Source organism: Cebidichthys violaceus, unplaced genomic scaffold (genome assembly GCF_023349555.1).
Source record: "Cebidichthys violaceus isolate CVI_PGR_0920_01 unplaced genomic scaffold, fCebVio1.0.p SCAF_4, whole genome shotgun sequence".
NCBI classification, from domain to species: Eukaryota; Metazoa; Chordata; class Actinopteri; order Perciformes; family Stichaeidae; genus Cebidichthys; species Cebidichthys violaceus.
The window spans coordinates 11,418,086-11,437,967 of NW_027176594.1; the positions used below are offsets into that span (position 1 = coordinate 11,418,086).

Here is a 19,882-nt window from a genome sequence, read left to right on the forward strand (position 1 = left end):
TAGATGAAGCACACAGCCAAACAGCATGGCCTCAACTGCATAATCTCTGTCCAATAAGCCTGACGTAGTGATAATGATTGTAGTATCCTCTTATTAAAATAGGTGAATAGAGATGATGTAACGGTTCAGATTATTGAATATGATTAAGCCCAACGAGAGTGTAAAAACACTATACAATCTTTACAATCTGTAGTTCTCATTGAGACATAATCAGTTTTTTGATTATAAAAAGCAAATTCAAACCTTTATAAATGTCAACTACAAATTAAATTGTATTCAAGTTAAGTGCTTATTTATTCTATTAATTTTAGAATTAATACATTTAAAAAACAAAATGTGTTTCCCCCTTACAGAAAATAATGAATTCTATAGTGAAAATTATATACAAACAATACATTCCAAATAAGCATTCTGCTCAGTTTTCCGCTGTAAGTCTCCTTTTAATGTGCAAAAAAGCAAGTTTTTTACATGAGGAGAAGCCAGCCTCCACTTTTAGCAGTAGGCTTGTATACTAGACTTTACGGTAAAAGTGTGTAAGAGCTGACTTGAAAATAAAAGCGGCCAGAGGGTGAATGTGATCGGCAATTTCAAAATGATTCAGTCAGTCAGTCAGTCTCCTGTCAAAAATGAATTAATAAAAGCATTAATTAATTAAATAATAATGAATAAATAAAATTATTATTTTATTAAACTGTATTTCAGAGAAAATCTTAATTTTAATTGTGTGAATATTTAGTCGAACTTAATAAAGAATACACTCGGAAGACCAATCTGACTTCTAAATGTCAGTACAGTTTTCAAATACGTTCGATGGAATGAATCAAGCAGTTTACTTAGAAAATATGAACATATTGAGATATTTTGGAAGTATTTTTTGGATCAACAGAGTGAGTTATGGACCTGCTGGTCGCAGCTAAAATTCACGAAGCCTGCACCTAAAAACAAAAACAGGACTAAGGGAGCATAAAATAGAAATATGAATCACTGCTACTGAGTTATTTATTATGTATAATACTGGTGTTAACTTTGCCTCTCTTTCAGGACCTGCATGTGATCAGTACAGATGAAAACCGAGTGGTTGCAGCGGTACAGGAGTGGAACCAGAATGAAACCTACAACCTGTATGTGTCGGATACGTCGGGGGTCTACTACACCCTGGCTTTGGAGAATGTGGTCAGCAGCATGGGCCCTGAGGGCAACGTCATGGTTGACCTCTACGAGGTAAGCATCCAGCATTCCATCTATCCATCCTTCCATCCTTCCATCAATTCTTCTTTCCTTCCTTCCTTATCCGCAGCGGGGGCAGCAGGCTAAGCAGGGTATTCCAGATGTCCCTACATTATCCAGCTCTTCTTGGGGGACCCAGAAATGAGATATTTAATCCCTCCAGCATGGTCTGGGTCTACAACAGGGCCTCTTACCAGTTGGACGTGCCCTGAAAACCTCTAAAGGGAGGCGTCCAGGAGGCATCACGCTTAGATATCTGTACCACCTCAGCTGACCCCATTCGATGTGAAGGAGCAGCGGCTCTCCTCCGAGCTCCCTCCGGATGTCTGAGCTCCTCACCCTGTCTCTAAGGCTGAGCCCAGCCACCCTATGATGGAGGCTCATTTAATAAGCCGCTTGTATTCGCGATCTCATTCTTTTGGTCACTACCCAAAGTTCATGACCATAGGTGAGGGTCGGAACGTAAAATCAAGAGCTTTGTCTTCCTGCTCAGCTTCCTTTTCACCCCAACGGTCCAGTACAACACCCACATTACTGCTGATGCCACATCATAACCTTCGTCCATCTCACCCTTTGTTTTACCCTCACTGGTGAACAAGACCTCTAAGTCTGAGGCCATGATTCTCTGCTGGAAATTGATGGATTGTGCCATCCGGGTTAGGAGTGAGTCACTGCCCTAAGCCAGTATCTCAGGGTCTTGTTCACGAGACATTGACAGGACATGATAAAATCTGCGCATCAAGTATTATGCTGTGCTGGAAGTAGAATTACTTCAATTTAATTCAAATGGCTTTATTGGCATGATGTGACATTGTACATATCGCTAAAGCATATTTAAATGTTGAAAAGTATTAAAATCAATAAAATAAACTGAAACATAAAGTCTTAAAAGTCCGACATTTAGCTCTGTGCTTGTGTTTGTGTTTGCCAATAGGCGATGTAGTTTTCTATAACTGTGTTGTAATGTGGTTGAGTCTAAATGCTGGTGTGTTGGTGGAGCAGGTTTGTGAGCTCAGCCGCAGGATCTGCTCATCTGCTCATCTCTTGGCACTGCAGGGCTTGGTAATGATATGAGTGGGGGGGTCACTACGTTATGTCCAAAATTGTATTGGTATTTTTTTCTTACAAGTGGATTTTGGCCCTGCATGCATTATTTGAAGTTGTCTTCTTGACATGTAGGAGAATCTTACAGAACCATGCATGCAGGGTCTCAAAGGGGTGTTTATCCCATTAAGGATCATCTTGTTCTGTAAGTGGACCCAACAGCTCGCTGCCATAGAGTGCAATCGGTTAAATAACACACTCAATGAGTTTTATCAAAATTCAAATTGGATTCGGTTTGGATATTAGTTTTAGCGTTTCTCAGCTCATGAACTGCCTCAATAAAGTGTCTAGTTGAACTTATTTCTAAACCTAGTTTATTGTAGTTCTCCACTTTTTTTTTTCTTTGGTTGAACATTCTAAAATGTTGATCCTATTTTGGTAAACATTATATTAGTCTTTTTGGGGTGTGTTAGGGCTCAGGTCTGACAGTACTGCTCCTTCAGGTCCAGGCTTTGCTGTGGGGGGCAGCAGGATCAGATTGTCCCCAAAAATCAGGATTTTCTACAGTAGCCTATTTATTTATAGACATATTGAAGACGGAGCCATGACGAATGCACGTTTTTTGCAGAATTATGTCGACATCATTAAAGTTTGTTTGAATTCAAGAGCTAAACTCTTCAGCCCAAAGCTTGAAGATTCTCACTCAAGTCACTCCACTCGACCTCAGGGGGCTCTGCATAGGCTGCATAGACTGGTGTGGAAAAGTGGACTTCTTTTTTTGTTGACTCTGCTCCAGTTTTCCATTGGTATGCTGTACATGAGGTCTACCCCATACCCCACTCCACCCCCAAGTCTGCAGTATTCATTTTGGCCATTTTCTTCTTTTTAGGTAACAGTATCAAATAAAGGCCTGCTTGATGAGAGCTCAGCCCACAAGTTTATTATGAACACTGATCAATATTTTAGAGCTAGGAGGTAGAGATGATGTTTTGTCATTTTGGAAACAGCCCCTGCTGCTGTAGGCCAACAGTCTTCAGAGCACATTGTGTGAATACAAAGTAGCTTCAAAGTGCTGACATCAACAAAGGCAAGAGGGGATTGTGCCAGGGATATGGATTTTTTGGAGGCTGAGATTATTTCTTTCTTTGATGAATAACTGCTGATATTACTTTGCAAAATGCACCTAATCCAAAAAGAAAAAGAAGTGTGCTAGGGGCTAATGTTGAGGCTCTTGTAGCATGCATGTACAACTTGTAAATCCATAGCAGCACCAGACATCTGCAAAAACTATATCTCTGAATCAGATAATTAAGCTGTTGATGATGCTGCAGGTGTCTTGCTGTGGCCTCGGCGATATAATCAAATCTGCTGTCTTGATTGGGGTCGCCACCCAAAATGTAGGATATGCTAAATCTCTCCTCCAACGGAGATTGAAGTATCTGTCAATTACTAAAGTGAACTTTCATCGCCTGATGCGACTGTCACTGATTCCTGAGGGGCTTCCAACAAGGAGTCAGATTCATTTAAGGCACACGTTGATGACTGAAAAGTCCCCAGACAGTCAATCATTCCCCACTCAATGTTTGGTTTTGTTGGGAATACAGAAGAGGTAGGCGTTTGTCGCTACATCGCCCCAGGGCATGCATGATTTGCTTTGCAGTCATTGCATACATTTTCTGCAACAAGACTCGGAGATATGGAAGTACAATAATAAAATCTTTTGGACGTATGACGTGTGCATCTGTTTTCATTTGCAGTTGTGAGCTGTTCTCTTTCTGATTCCCCAGGTAGCGGGGATAAAGGGGATGTTCCTCGCCAACAAAAAGACGGATAACCAAGTGAAGACGCACATCACCTACAACAGAGGCAGAGACTGGAGTTTACTGCAGGCGCCGAGCAAAGACCTGAGGGGCAACAGCATTCACTGTGTGCTGGTGAGTGTCTGCGTATCTGCAAGCGTTCTGCTGCGTTCATACATGGTTATGTATGTGTGTGTGCTTCAATCAAAGAGAGGCCTTGACAGGAGTTGACTGATCCCAGCAGCAATGAGAGGCCGAGCTCAGAAAGAGCAGCGCCCGTCAAAGCTGAGTGCTCTGAGGCTGCTGAGATGAAAGGTCAGCCATTTTGATTCAGTCCAATAAGCTGACCTCCCATTTAAAAAACAAAGACAAAGAGGTGTCAGACAGAAAAGCAGACATTTCGTTCTTCCGGAAAGACCTTGAAAGTTGCTTCTCATAGTCTAGTCTAGCTTTCACTCCAAGACCAAGGTGGGACAGTCAGAGTAAGGATTCTAACTGCATATCTCTTTAACTACGGATGTGGTGTTGTGTGGGTGAAGCCCACCCACTGCCATCTCCCTCTTCTATACTATTCTGTGTACCTGAATGAGAAGAAGCCAGACAAAGATGACCGATGTCGATTTGATGGTTTGTGTCTCTGCTGCTCGTCTTCTTGTAACATGACTTAATATGAAAAGTACTCACCTATTTTTTTGATAAACCAATTAGTGATTCTGTGGCATGCCTCGCCTTCTATCCACATTATACAGTCATTTGTCAGGAAATGTCAGAGTTTTAATAAACCTCCAAACAGCCCGTCACAACATGGCCTGCACTACTGGCATTTTGCTGGGTCGTAATGAGAATTGTGTCGGTAAAGGTTAACCCAATCAAAATTAATGGTGAAACCAGCCAATGGGGAAATGGTGTTTGTGATCAAACTCGCAACTTGGGAGGGTTGTGCATCCACGTCGATGCAACATCCTTTCATTCAGAAGCGTCTTTTGAAGGTCTTTGGTATAATAGTTTTGATAACTGAGTTTGTGATTTTCTTCTCTGCAGCCATACTGTTCATTACATCTCCATCTCCACGTGTCTGCGAATCCCTACACATCTGGAAACATAGCCAGCAGGGACACAGCGCCGGGGATCATTGTAGCATCAGGTAGGTGAGAGGGAATCTCTTTTGAGTAACATGTTTCTCTTTTCTTGGTCTCCTTGCAGTTCGGAGGGTTTTTTCCTTAAAAAAACCAAACCCCTCATTGAAACCCTTTCTGAGCTTTTTTTTGTTTCTTACAAAGTAATTATATAATATTCGCATTTGTTGTTGTCTTTGACTATTATAGTGGAACCTCTACCAGTTGCTCACAGTTTGTATATTTTTCAACCCTATGGGATCTTTAGGCAGGGATAGCAGGTCAACAGTATATGCCACATAGAAATGGTGTACATCATCTGTAAGCTGGGAGCCTGAAGAGGCTTATGATATCCATTCCCATGATTTGTAAATCCATGCTGTGATTTGAAATCTAAAACTTTTTGGAGATTTCTGCAACAATTGCAGTTTTCGGCGATTAGATGGCGAGCACTTATGTTGTGGAAACGGCTCAGAAACCCGCACATTGTCAATATACTTACGGAAGCCATACATCCTTTGAATGCTCTCAGTCTGGTTTTTGTGGCTGTTAAAATGTCATGAGGCTGTGATTATCCTACAGGTCACAACATGTAATTTTATACAGTTAGGTCAAGATTAAAAAAAATGGTCAGTAGCTTTAAAACCAAGCCTGCTACAGCCTCTTAAAGACAGTAATGTCACTGGGATCACCAGCTAACCTGTTGGTCTCTGAGGCACTGAATTAAAACAGACTTGCATTAACTGTTATAAATGAATGTGCACATGCTGAAGAAAGTCAAACTCCAAACGAATGTCAAGAGAATGCATCCTGTTGAAATGGTGTACTATTAGTTTGCTTAATGTTTATTCAGCTCAACTCTTGACTCTGAACATTTCACCACCGTGATGTTGCCAATATAGTACTGCAGCTATTAATGCTGCATTCTTCTATGCAATTACATTTGGCTGTTTGCAGGTTTTTGCTCATTACTTTTGTTTCCAATAGTTTGTCGCTGTTCAGCATCAGAACACAACTCCCACAGGCATCTGACAACATGCATGTGTCGCCTCACCTTTGAAAAGGGGCAAATGACAGAATAAAAAACTATATAATCCTCCTGTTTTAGCCCTCAGGAACAACGATGCTCTCTTGTTGTTCCTGAGAACACAGGTGAGGAAGCAAATACTCAGTGGCGAGAAAACAAAGAAATGGAGGAATATGAGATCAGCAGCCCCCTCTGGTGAATTCACACCTCAGTGATATTTACTCCCGCATGGACCAGTACTGTCAATAACACATCAGCACACACCTCTGGTGTCTGGACCTTAGTGAAACATTGTGAATTAAACAGGTTTCGGGGATATGCGACTAAAACAATCGACTGATTTAGTTTGAGCTCTGTCATTATTCAAGCTACAAAACAAAAAGAGTGAGAGGTAATCTGGTATAATTACCTTGTAAAATAACAAACACATCTCTGTCTTATTGTGGCTTTGCCTCCCACTTGAGTTGCCGGCAAAGAAAAACTATTTTTTTTTACATTCTGGGCCTAATTCTGGTAGTTTTCACCATAATTTCCATCGCTTATTATATAATTTTACTCACCAAGGTCAGAAGTCATAGCTGGTAGCACTATAAATTACACATCATTTGCTATCCGTCCCATCTCAACGTCTGATTCACAAAAGATTTTGCGCTTATGATAGTACAGCTCAAACACATCAATAAAGATCATCTGAGAATTTACTGATTCAGATTGCAATTATCCATGTGGCAAAGTATACATGTTGCCTTAGCGCCAAGAACACAGCAGGCAGAACAATGGCAGAGGGAAAAAGAAAAATGAAATGTTCAGACAGCAAGCTGCAGGTCCTGACCGACGAGGTGGAATAATTTAAACGAAACAAACCGTATTTAGGATTCAGTATTATCATCTGTATGAGATGTTGCTGTTTTCAAGCGCACACCTTCAGACTGTAAAAAAAATTGCGTGTTTTTAATGTTCTTCATTTATCACCTACTGACAAGACGAGCAAATAGCAAAGGTGCACCGAGCTTTCCAGCACATGGGGAGCATTGCACCCTCTGCGGGCGCTTTGAGAATTACACAACTTCTTTTTGTCCTACTGCAGCAGGTGAAGCAGGCAGCTGCTCAATCCTGTTGTGAATTGGCCCCACGCAGTTTTTCTTTGAAAGGGGTGATTGTAGCTGACATTTTGATTGCATACACTTTTTGGGTTTGAGGACTCCAAATTTTCACAATGTGTGAATGTGAGTGTTAATGTGAGTCAGCCCTGCTCAGTGAAGGGGTGTATGGACTATGCCTCTCGTCTGATGTGAGCCTGGATAGGTTCTAGCTTTTCTATATAATACAGTGAATGACTGACAGTTCTAGCCCACTGCGACAGCTTAAACTTAGACTTTATTACAGTCATCACATACATGCTGGTACATACATGAAACGTGACCTCTGCATTTGAACCCATCCTCAGCATCAGGAGCAGTGGGCTGCTGTGAAGCACCCAGAGAGCAACTTTCAGCTCAGTGTTCAGTGTTTCGCTCAGACATGCAGACAGTAGGAGCCCGGATTAAATCGATCTGACCCAGCTGTGTCTCTGCGTTTGAATGCATTTTAAGGCATTATGTTTTCGGTTTGTCTGTCTGTCCATCCATCTGTCCGACCGTCCGTCCCGTATCGTCTCAGGAGTGTCTGGAGGGAACAAGCACAAATGTCCACCTGGACTGAAGGATGAACTGATTACATTTTGGTCTTCAAAGGCCAAAGGTCACTGGCTATAACTCGGGAATTCAAATGTTAATTATGACAATTTCACACAAATGTTTAATATAACAGAAGGATGAAGGCATGACATTTTGGACGAACATGTAAACTGCAACATGCCTGGTTGGCGAAGGCATACGACCACAAGGCGAGAATTGTTGTCTTGTAAATATGTGAAGGGGCTATGTTCAAGCTAATACACTTCTTCAGTTTGTCTTTATAGTAACTTTACACCAACCTGCACAGCACTCACTTGTTGTGGGTTGCATTTACACACTGAACCTCTTCATCACCACAGTGAAGTGAGAACATCACACACTAGAGGTCAGCAAAATGGAGATTTTCAGCTGGTGTTAGGTTATTCTCTAAATGTAGGGATTGTAAAGCTAATTATTTCAAGGGGACAACCATGCCTCTGAAACACTTACAGTACTTTCCAGCCTTGCGTTTAACCACCTGGCACCAATTACAGGCTAAATTAAAGCAATTACAGCAGTCTGCACAGCATTAGGAAAGCTTGTCGTAATATGCTGAAAGACGAATACAGTAATCTGGATTTATTGGTTAATTTAGGGGTTTGGGCAAATGTCGCACTGCACAGTCGATCTTCTGGAGGCCTGTAATTACAGACCCAGTCTGCAGCTGCAGGCTGGAGCCCCCTGCTGTATTACCACTGCTGGTCTGACGGCTCTTTATACAATTTGGGATTCATTTTGATCTCAAATGGAATTCATTTCCTGTGTCTGCATTATATCATAAACAACTCAACCACTTACAGTAGTTTGTCCTCTGCCTGTCTGCCGCCTCACCTCCAGGCTCCATCGGCTCAGAGCTGACCACCAGCAATGTCAGTGTGTTCGTCGCCTCGGATGCAGGAAACACATGGAGACAGGTGAGGGTGCTTTTTTATTGTAGTAATAAGGACTGTACTGCCATATTCTGCCATTTTCAATAAACCCACATAGTATTAGATACCAACTATTAAAGCGAGGGTAGGTAATGCATTTTAGAAACCTTATTTTTCCATTTGTTGAAATTTTCTTTACATCTCAACAGCAATTAATAGATCAAATGCTCTGACAAAATAACAAAAAAAAAAATATCTGTGGATGTCAAACACATTCTCACTCAAATACCAACACTTGGTGAGTTGCCCTGCACTTCAGACTATGACGCTCAGGGATGACACAAAATACACAACCACTGGAGGACGTTATTGCAAGGGCTGCTTAAATGTTCTAAATGATGTTCTTAATTCTTATGTTTTCTATATCTGTTACCCTCCTTCAATAACTCATTACATACGATAATCACTGCAACTGCTTCTGAATTTGCTTCACCAGGAACACTGTTTTTTATATATTATACATATTATGATGTTGTAATTTTTGTATGAGATCATTTCAGATGTATATGTCTTATTTGTTTTGTAAAGACATGCCTCCTTTTGGGCCAGGTCATCATTGTAAACTGGTTCTTAATTGACTTATCTGGTTAAATAAAGGTAAAATAAAATACAGTTTCATAATTACAAAGTGTACTCAGATCAAAAATAACACAGTACATGTAGAAACATACAGTATTTTTACATAACTCATTTCTTAGCAGTGATTCATTTTTTATTTCAATTTGACTTCATCAAGACAATGTTGTTGGCTGAGATCAGCTTCCAGCTAATATACAAACATGTACAGCAAATATGTAATGTTATTAATAATATAGACTTGCACCGTATAATATTTTTTTCAATGATGTGCTCAATTGAATCACAGCCACTCACCATATGGAGCACCATGAACTGACTGACCTGCTATCACTAAAAATATCCTACTCACTCACTCTCCCTGATTTGATCATATAGCCTTTTAATATGCATTCACTAGCCAGAGCTTTTTAAGGTTGAGAATCAAATTTCTAAATTTCAAGAGTTATATGATTCAGTCCCTGCCTCCAGTGCCCGTGGGTTCCCCTTACCCAATTGGATCCTGAAGCTTTCAATTTTTGGGGCTTGTTTCTAATTAAACACGGCAATGAAAATTTGTTGCCTGATGTAGCAAGTTCTAACAATGATGTATACGGTGTTTGTTTGGTGTATTATTACTTGGTTTACTCAAATTATTCAGTGTGGGTGGTGTCGGACACGTACACGGAAAAACAAGCCACTGCAGAGTGAGCACTCTCTTTTCTGTCCCTGCAGATCTTTGACGAGGAGTATGCGCTGTTGTATCTCGACCAAGGAGGAGCCTTAGTCGCAATAAGGCACACTCCGCTTCCCATCCGACACCTGTGGTGAGTCATTATGATGGAGACGCCATTTGTCACACCATGACTAATTCCCTCAGAGGAAGCTCCGAGTCTTAAGTTAGTCAAACAAAAGCAAATGAGCCTGTCTTCAAACTGGGGGATGATCATATTGTAGTTATAAACCCATCAGTCATGGAGAAATCTGCTTTTGCAAATGTTCAATTTCACATTTCTGTGTTTGAAGCCATAATGAGTCTAGTTCTGCTGATCGGTGTTCACTGAGCAGAGCGCCTCACTCATGTATATGAAATCAAGTTGTTAGGCTACTCTCTGGGTCATTAGCTTGTGCTCACAGTCGGGGGCTGGGTCAGCATCGGTGCCTTGTGCAGCGTCTGTTTGCGTTCCCAGGTTGAGCTTTGACGAAGGACGCCAGTGGAACAAGTACAGCTTCACCAACACGCCTCTGTTCGTGGACGGGGTGCTGGGAGAGCCTGGGGAGGAGACTCTCATCATGACGTGAGTGACAGAGATTTGTCAACTTGGTAATCTATCAATCAAAGCAACAACAAATAGACTGTGTGTGTGTGTGTGTGTGTGTGTGTGTGTGTGTGTGTGTGTGTGTGTGTGTGTGTGTGTGTGTGTGTGCACTCTCATCTGCCATGCATCTATATCTAAGCTGGCTCGATTAAGCATTCCTGACTCCCTGTTTTCCTTTTCATGAATAAAAAATATTTCTCTCAAGGTCTTCCCAACATCAAAACTGTCTGTCTCCAGATTATGATCACAGGAGATCAATGCGTTGGCAGCCGGCGACGGCGTGACTGTCCATTTTGAAGAACATGAAGGAAAATGATCACAAAATGCCTGAGAAAACCGACAAGAAACTTTGGTCTAAAGTTTTAACAGCATTAAGAAGTGGGAAGAGCAGTTAGCAGCCTTTCATTCAGCATGTCCTCAGAAACCAGAATCATGAAGATTCCCTCTGTGTTCTTTCACGATTATCAGTTGAATAGCCCAGAGCTGGAGTGCGTGCATGTGGTATGCACAGCAGTACTCCCACATTGCAGCAGAGATTTAGGACTTTGGGATGTGTCACGAAAGGGTTTGCGCAGCCATTACATCAATGTTTCAAGCCACCTGCCATACATGAGAGACTGACAGTCGACTCTGTAGTCAGCTCTACAGGAGAGTGATAGGGCGCAGCTGGAGAGACAGGGAGGGAGGGAGAGAATAGGAAAATGCACGGCGATAGTCTCGACGAGAACAAAATAGAGCCGGGAAAAGTGGCAGTGTAAAGACAATGCTGGCAGCTTTGCACTGAGAACAAGTTCCTCCAGCACGGAGCCTCTCAGCTGCAGACACACCATTAGTTTTCAAAAGACCATCATGCACTGTTTTCTTATCAATTTGTACTCATTTTTACAGTAAGTGCCTGTCATGGTCGGGTGCCTCGAGAGCTAATTGACGTATTGATTGTGATAAATATGCTGGGGTATGAATGGTGAGAGGGGTCAGTGCAAAAAAACACACCCACTCAATTTAGCAGGAGATGGAATATTTATCTTATTTAGTCTCATAACCTTGGATTCTGTTTTGTTTTTGACTATTGAATATGTGGATATTTATTATGATTAAGCTTTCACAAGAAATAAGGTAACTCTTTTCAAAAACAACATATCAGTTCAAACTTGCTATACAAAAAAGTCAAAATGTCAAGATGCCAGATTGGGCATTATATTCCAGGTTGTGACTTTAAGGGGAAAGCTGTCAGTTTTGTATATAAATTTACTGTTAACAAATCCCATGTTAAGTCCAAAACCAACAATGTGTTCAGGTGCAGTACACTCATTGAACCATTATTTCCTTGTCAGATTAAAAAAAACGTCCTCCCCTGATACCGGTCTGGTGGAGGGGTATGGTGGGCTGCATCCTACAACTTCTATGAGTTAAACAGGTATAAACACTTCCACCAACGTGGTCGGCAACAAGTCATACAAATGAGTTCTTCTCTAGCATAACCCAGCCCTCAGTCCGTCTGTCCAGCTACCCCTCTTTTCAGCACTCAACCCGATCTCAAAGAGACGACAATCCTTAAAAACAGGTCTTCCTCAGCTGATTGAGTTTTTCATCTAAAAATGCTCAGTCATTCCCCAAAGCAGCTGGATTAACCCAAAAGGAGTAACCTGAAGTGTGGAAAGCTTTTAAAAGACTTAATTTTTTTTTTGTGAAAATTGCATGTGAAAAATAATTTTTCAAAGACCCCCAAACATTTTCCTTTTGAGGCTTTCAGGGGGTCTCAAGTGTCAATCAAAAGTTCTTGAAACCCTAGAAACCCCACGCATTTAGCTGGTTATTCACCAGAGATGGTATGTGGGAGCTAATGCGCTAGACTCGCTATTCAACTCACTTGTGTACAAAGCAGGTATTGGTTTTTTTTGGTTTCCGCTATTGTTGCAAGTAAATGTTGCAAAGAGCAATGACTGCAGAAGATGAAACTTTGAAAAAGCCAACTGCTGACTGTGTGACGTCACACAGTCAGCACTGTTTACAGTTGGGCACCTTAGTTCTATACCTAAGTTATATTCCACCACTGGGAGTAAAGAACTTGTTGTAGTGCATTTGTAGGGGTCTATTTTTAGCAGCGTATCAACGCACATGTTGTGCTCTAGTGAGTATTCATGGCTGCAGGACTGTGTATGTGGGATCCACTGACATAAACTACAGTGTGTGTTCATGGTGGTGAAGGAACGTGTCAGTCAGTACAACACTGTGGCTCACTGGTGTGCTTTCTTGTAGCATTTTTTAAGAATAAGAAAAACCTAGAATGTACCCAGCCTAATCTATATATATTTGGTTGGTCCTTATCTGCAGCATGTTTTGTATATGACAAGCGTGCATGGCTATTTTCCAGGATATTCGGCCATGTCAGTCATCGCTCGGAGTGGCAGCTGGTGAAAATCGACTTCAGGTCCATCTTCAACAGGAGGTGTACAGAGGCGGATTATCAGACATGGCACCTGCACAACCAGGTACAGTACATGCCAGCACAGACATGTTTATCACTCGCCATGGTTGGTGGAGAAATCTACACCTAAAGCTCAGATGGAGGAGAATCTTCAAGTAGATTAACCTGTTTTAAAATGCCTCTGTGTCGGCGAAAAGCTGTTGCCCGAGGCAACATATATATAAAACTATGTTTTGTGGTTGTCTGTCTGTCTGTACGTCCATCCATCCGTTTGTACAACCCATCTTAATGTGAATGTGATCTCAGGAAAGTTGGAGGAAAACTTTATATTTGCCACAAGGGTCCACTCTGGATCAGAATTTTCTGTCAACGGTATTTTGCCATTTTATGTAGTGGCTAGTCGAAACGTTAGGTCTGTTTCAGTGACACTTTGCAGGTTGAACCTAACTGTTGTGCTCTGTTGTTGGTTGAAAACTGTGCTTCAGTTAAAATACTGTGATCATGCTGCAGATGAAGAGAGGCTGTCTGACTCAAAGCAGATCCACACTGAGTCTTCTCTCTGCAAACATCATACACAAGAACATAGGCCACAATGCAAAATGTGTAACACTTAATATTACCAGCTGCCTTATTATGCATATTAGTAGCACATTGGCTCTTTTAAATATAAAATCTTTATGAATGCCTTTTTCTGCATGCATACAACCACTAGGCCATTAACTCAATTTTCCCTCAATATCCTCCTAATTACTGCTTATTGATAGGAAGTAAGGACGTCAAGTGCAATAGTGTCAAAATGATTTTCTAACGCAGAATATATTCCCCATTCTAAAGTGCACTCTTGCTCATAACTAATTCACTAATAGTTTGACACTTACTAACCCACACAGGTTCCCTATTCTAAAGTTGCCTCCTCTTCACACTTAGTAAATCCATTATAGCACACAACTACTGCAATTAACACACACTATTCTTAAGTGATGGAGGTCTAATTAAATGCATAGGGGCTATTTCCATTCAGTGAAGAAGAACAAAGTCAGCACATGTACAGATATGACCTTTATTATTGGACCACTGAAGAGATATATTTCTGAAAAGATTTTTTCAAGGTAATAGAACCTAGAACAAAATCAATGCTAGAGGGGTACTTGGTGCGTCTATCTCCGATACCAAGGGGTTGTGACCAAATAGCAGTAGTTGACGTGTTGGGAGTGAGTGTGTTGAACACACCAACAGCAAAAACGTTGTGCTCTGCATGGGAGTTTTTGAGGGTTCTATATTGTCCACATAGAATCCTGACACTGTGAAAATTAAATAGTGCTCGAGGTAACATAAAGGGATTGATTTCAGATGCAGTCTATGTGTCTAATGTCAGCAGTCTTGGCATATAAATGCACTTCAATTAAAAATCCTTAAAGAGGATTAAAGTGTGGATTAATGTTTATTATTCCAAAATAACGTGTCAATCCCTTCATGGAAAATGAAATCATCTAAAGTCTTCTCTGCCTCTTAAGGTTGGGTTGATACAGACGTTAGATTGAACTGGACATCCAGGCTGCAGCCTCAGGGTAATGTGTGATCACTGGCTGCTTTATCCTGGCAGCATAGTGAGTGGACTAAACCTGGACGTTTCTCGGTTCCCAGAGCACTTATGCAGATTTTGCAGCCTTGTCTGCTGATGCTCTGAGTGAACCGACTCTTAGCCCCCTGCATACATTAAACCTGCCCCAAAACCCCTCAACCTGGCCGGGCCTGAAGCCGAGCCAGCGAGCCTTTATTCATGGCACCGTTCTGTAATTGGTTGAGACACCCATATGCTCAGAGCAGGCTAATGATCAAAACATATAGCATGGAAGATGAGAAGAGTCCAAGCCAATTACAGGCGGAACCTGCCTATATGTAGAGGTACTGCAGGTTCTGCAGGCTGCATGAATAAACTAAACACCACCTGAAAACAGAGGACATTGCTTGTGTTTCTTAAAGACCACGGGAAAGTTGAGGACACTTGCAGGAGCTGGTAGTCTATTCGCAGATACAGCCAGGTCTTTTAAGCATCTCACTACTGACACCTAATGCACAAAGACAGAATGTTCTGGCCATGAAAACAGAGTAGTAGTGTAGTATGTGGAGGATGCAGTGAAACAGTCTGGTCTCATCTTCTCATCTTGTTTGTAAGCCAGCTGATTTTATATTCACTTCGTATGCATAGATTTAAGGTTAAAAATGGATTGGGTGCTGGCAGCTTCTGCGTCTGAAGCTCCTTATTCGTTCATCTCAATGTCACCAAAAAAAAATGAATCTCTAAAAAAGAACTCAAGCGGCACAATCTCCAGAGTGACACTCGCGAAGCAGGAACAGTTGTTGAGTTTAGAACACCACACAGCACAAGGCCGTAAATATTCACTGAACGGGAATGCAAGGCAACGGTGCTTTTCGCACACATGCTTGGTTGCATCGCGTGAATTATTAATAGTGGCAAGTTGCAAAAGCAACTCATTTTTTAAACTCTCTCCTTCTGGTTCGCTCCTGAAATCGGGCCCACAGGGCGAGCCATGCCTCATGGGGGTGAAAAGAATCTACCGGAAGCTGAAGCCCACGTCCAGGTGCGTTATGGGAAAGACGTACTCTGTGTCAATGACGTCGGGCCCCTGTGATTGTACAGAGGCTGACTTTGAATGGTGAGTATACTATAATTTTTTTCCATCCCATATTTAGTTTAATTTGCATTCTCTCTGTACTGTTGGGGAATGGTCAGGGTGTCTTGGCCTCAGGCTCCTCCATTTTTACCATTCTTTTTTTAGTCCGTCTTTTGTGAGCCCATAACTTTACAGTCGCTGTCTATAAATAAAAAAAACAAAACAATGTGCAGGAAATGATGCAATACGTGTGCTGACGGACGTCACCCAAACAGCCACTTTGGAATGCTGCTACCATTAAAACTTCAAACAAAGAGGAAGCAGAATGGCTTTGTGAAGATTAAACTCAGACTTTCTTGGGGTTCTCTCACCAGCAGCTCCTGTCTGTGGCACCCATCCTTGAGCCCCTTAATTCCTACTAAAGTTGTAAAGTCAAACCTCATGCTGCATTCCAGACAACTCGGCGGACGTCATTTTTTCCTGTTGAAATTTTCAGCTTCTGAACCTCCGTTCCGCGTTCCAAGTGCAGGACGCCAAACATAAACAAAAGCCATGGCTGACCGCGACACATTGATGTTTCTTTGGCACAGTAGAACTCTAAGCTGTGCAGCCTCAACATTGTGCAGAGAAGATCAAATGAAGAGATTGTTTACTGTGACCAGTTACCTAATAATATAGCGTCATATTTTCTCATTAATTTACATGCAGAAAAGCTTTTACTTTATGCTATATGTATTAATTTAATAAGATAAAGTTTAGTTGATGGTTTAACCATTTTTTTAATGTGCACTGACATTGTTGTGGCACTGCAACTTTGAGTGGCATTCCATTGTACTTTTACAGTAGTAAGTCGTAAATCTGATCTGTAAGACATGTCTAAATCTGAGAAGTGTATTGATTAAAAAAACACATTCACACACTTAATATAGATTATCTAATTTTATGTCTCAATCCAAATCCTACTGTGAGCCATGTGAGCAGTTTAAAGCCATTATTCCTCACGCACATTGACACCTAGACAGAACAAACAGTGTAATGAATACACAAGTCTGTTTATTCATTACCAGAAACTGGTAATTGATTTCACCTGAATACAAATGATAATACACAGATGATTTGGTAGCTGCAGCCAGTCACTCTTTCTTTTACAAGTGCAGTTACAGAGAATACATTTTTTAACCCGCTTTCTTTGAGTCATCAGCAGTATTCATTTTTTCTTGCTTTGGACCCAAATCTGCAGGTCTCTCGAGTAAGGCAGCTCTTGGAATAAGAACCATAAAAACTATAAATCACCAAGCCTAATCGCTTTCATTAACAATCACAACACTTTTGCATCTGTGTGCATGTCGCACTAATTGGGGCAATTTGTTCCTATCATTTTGGGGACACAGCGCTGCTCTGCCTGATATAATTTGTAGGACAAAACAACTTGTGAGCTGTGTTTTGAAAGCACCTTTATAGATGCACAAAATAGTCACTGTAACTTCTGTGAAGTCGATAATAAAATGACATTAATTTTACATGTCTTTTTTCCCATCAATTCTGTATCAGAATAACAATATCCAATATGTCTGAAATACAAAGCGACAGATCTTTTTCAGCTTGGAATATTTTTTATTATCTTTTGATTGATTTGTCTGTCAGAATTATTGGTCATTTTAAAAGTACGTGCTACACTCGAAATAGTGTTTCTCATTTTAGAATTGACTTTTCCAAACAGCCTCAGGAATATTTGGCATCTGTCTTGTCTTTCAGTGCTTCCTCCGTGCTTTCTGATTGGATAACTTTTTCTCTTTTTGTCTGCTCTGACCATTACAGTGATTATGGCTACGAGAGACGAACCAACGGCAAGTGCACCCCCGCCTTTTGGTTCCATCCATCAACAATGTCCAGGAGTTGCACCACAGGGATGACTTTCCTTAACAGCACCGGGTAAGCACAAGACGAGTGCAGACTACAATCAGCACACGTATTCTCCATTGTGACTCACAGGCATTGGGTAAGATGTACGGTGCAACTGATTTGAATAGCCCTGGGTACATTCATTAGTTTCTTCAACAACAAGGACAGGCTGAAGATCATACCACGTAAACCACTGGTAGTGATGTGATCTACTGTGGGTGAAGTATTGTTTGTAAGGCATGTTTGAAAAAGCTCTGAATGAAAGAGTATGTATCCCGTTCAGTGTAAGAATGTGCAAAGTATGGTTTTCCTAGATTGAACTCTCTGACAAAACAAACTCACCTCAAAGTCAATGTTCAGGAGCTTTTGGTAATTTGAATTTTTCAGCCAACATTGTCAAAAAGTCCTTAAAGTGCTCAGAAAGAATGTGGTATTTGAACATCTACAGAACATAAAAAAAGAACTGTACAGACTCCACCTGCTAATGAAACCCATGAACGCCCCAGAGCTCTTCATTGAAACATTACAGTCATTTAGCAGACACTTTTATCCAAAGCGACTTACAATAAGTGCATCAACATTGGTATTCAAGAGAACTACTAGTCACCAGAAGTCATAAGTGCATCTCCTTTTCCAAACAAGCATCTAAGAGCATGAAGCAGAGCATAACTCAGAGCCAAAGTACAGTGCAGAAACAAACAAAAACAGTAAGTGCAAAAAGTAATATGAATATATTACGTGCAACAAGCTAGTATGAATACAATAAGTGCTAAGTGGAAGGCTCAGTGTAGCACTTCCTGAAGAGGTGGGTTTTCAGCCTACACTGAAAGATGGACAGCGACTCCGCTGTCCTCATGTCAGTGGGAAGTTCATTCCACCATTGTTTCTAAATCTAACTAAGTAGTTTTGTTGCCTAAACGAAACTGTGTCCTGTGAAGACAGATGTTTATTTTGAAAAAAGACTGTATGAATGTAACAAGCTTAAATTGACATGTGTTGCTGGACTTTCGTAGGTAAACGCATGAAAAATTAGTAGTAACTTTTCATAAGACATCATACAAACCTTTGTATGAGTTTCATTAGATATATCTGCGACACAATATGGACATCTTCGACATAATGTCAACACTGTAACCGCTTCACATTCTGTTGATAATATTTTAAACTCAAATTCAGCATTGCACCTAAAAGCTTTCTGTGTGTTTCCTCCTCCAGCTACAGAAAAGTGGTCTCTAATAACTGTACAGCTGGAGTCAGTGTGGAGTACACAGCCAGGAGGCAGCAGTGTCCTATCCAAGCACCCAAAGGTCTCCACCTGGTCACCAGTAAGGGAACGCTGACAGCCACACTGGGCACCAACGTCACCTTCCTTGTCTTTCTGGAGGAGGTAAGCTGTGTTCTGTTCTTGTCTAAAGTTCTCATGAACACCAAGTAAATGTTATTATATTCACAATGTAAACATGAGTTTACAGTCTGAATTATTAGTATTTTCTACTTGAACCTCCATTACGCAGTTTAAGTAAATATTTTAGAATACAGTATTCCCTATTATTAGACTGTCTCATCCAAGCGACACATTCTAACACCAGAGGCACTTTACAATTTTTCATATAATGTTGCCTTTTGATAAACGTTAAGTTCCATAAAGTGGTCTGAACCTCTTTTGTGCTTGGTGTTTTATGGCTAATGCATTTTTAAATGTAAAACTGAGCTGATAAAAATGTGCTCTTCTTGCACCACTGACCATGGATGTATTAAGAGAGCTCTTGCTGCTAATATGTCCCAGGGGCCACTCGCAGTATGGCAAAGAAAGTATCTCCAGTGGCCCATAGAGCGTTTCCATAATACCTGCGACTTTTTTAAAAGGAGTATCACAATGAGTCTTGCAAATTAATTTAGTAAATCATTAGTTTTAAACTAGCTAGTCTTACTGAGCACCTTTACATGTAAACAGCAGTTAAGAAATTACTTTACAAGAAGGAGGTGCAACCCAATTATAAGGACGCACTCTGGCTCACAGGGAGCAGTAATTCAGCAATATAGCTAGAAACCAGCCCACATCCGTTGTACTTAAGATACAGTAAAATACAGCACCACAAATGATAGGTTTTTGACTACAAACACCAGTTTTGACCGATCTGTCTAAAGTGCATACATTATGATGAGCAGGACCACAGTGAAAGGAC

General features: G+C 41.0%; 1 protein-coding gene across 4 annotated transcripts in view; it reads left to right on the plus strand.

Annotated features, from left to right (window-relative positions):
* Positions 1-19,882, plus strand: part of sorcs1 (sortilin-related VPS10 domain containing receptor 1) — a 174,476-nt gene that overhangs the window by 137,762 nt on the left and 16,832 nt on the right. For all 4 annotated transcript variants that reach the window (XM_068726874.1, XM_068726871.1, XM_068726873.1 and 1 more), the window contains 10 exons: positions 1,042-1,221; positions 4,059-4,205; positions 5,112-5,214; positions 8,765-8,841; positions 10,147-10,238; positions 10,602-10,709; positions 13,105-13,222; positions 15,703-15,836; positions 17,613-17,726; positions 18,912-19,083. In XM_068726874.1, the coding sequence (XP_068582975.1) occupies positions 1,042-1,221; positions 4,059-4,205; positions 5,112-5,214; positions 8,765-8,841; positions 10,147-10,238; positions 10,602-10,709; positions 13,105-13,222; positions 15,703-15,836; positions 17,613-17,726; positions 18,912-19,083 (1,245 nt within the window). The remainder of the gene's footprint in view (positions 1-1,041; positions 1,222-4,058; positions 4,206-5,111; positions 5,215-8,764; positions 8,842-10,146; positions 10,239-10,601; positions 10,710-13,104; positions 13,223-15,702; positions 15,837-17,612; positions 17,727-18,911; positions 19,084-19,882) is intronic.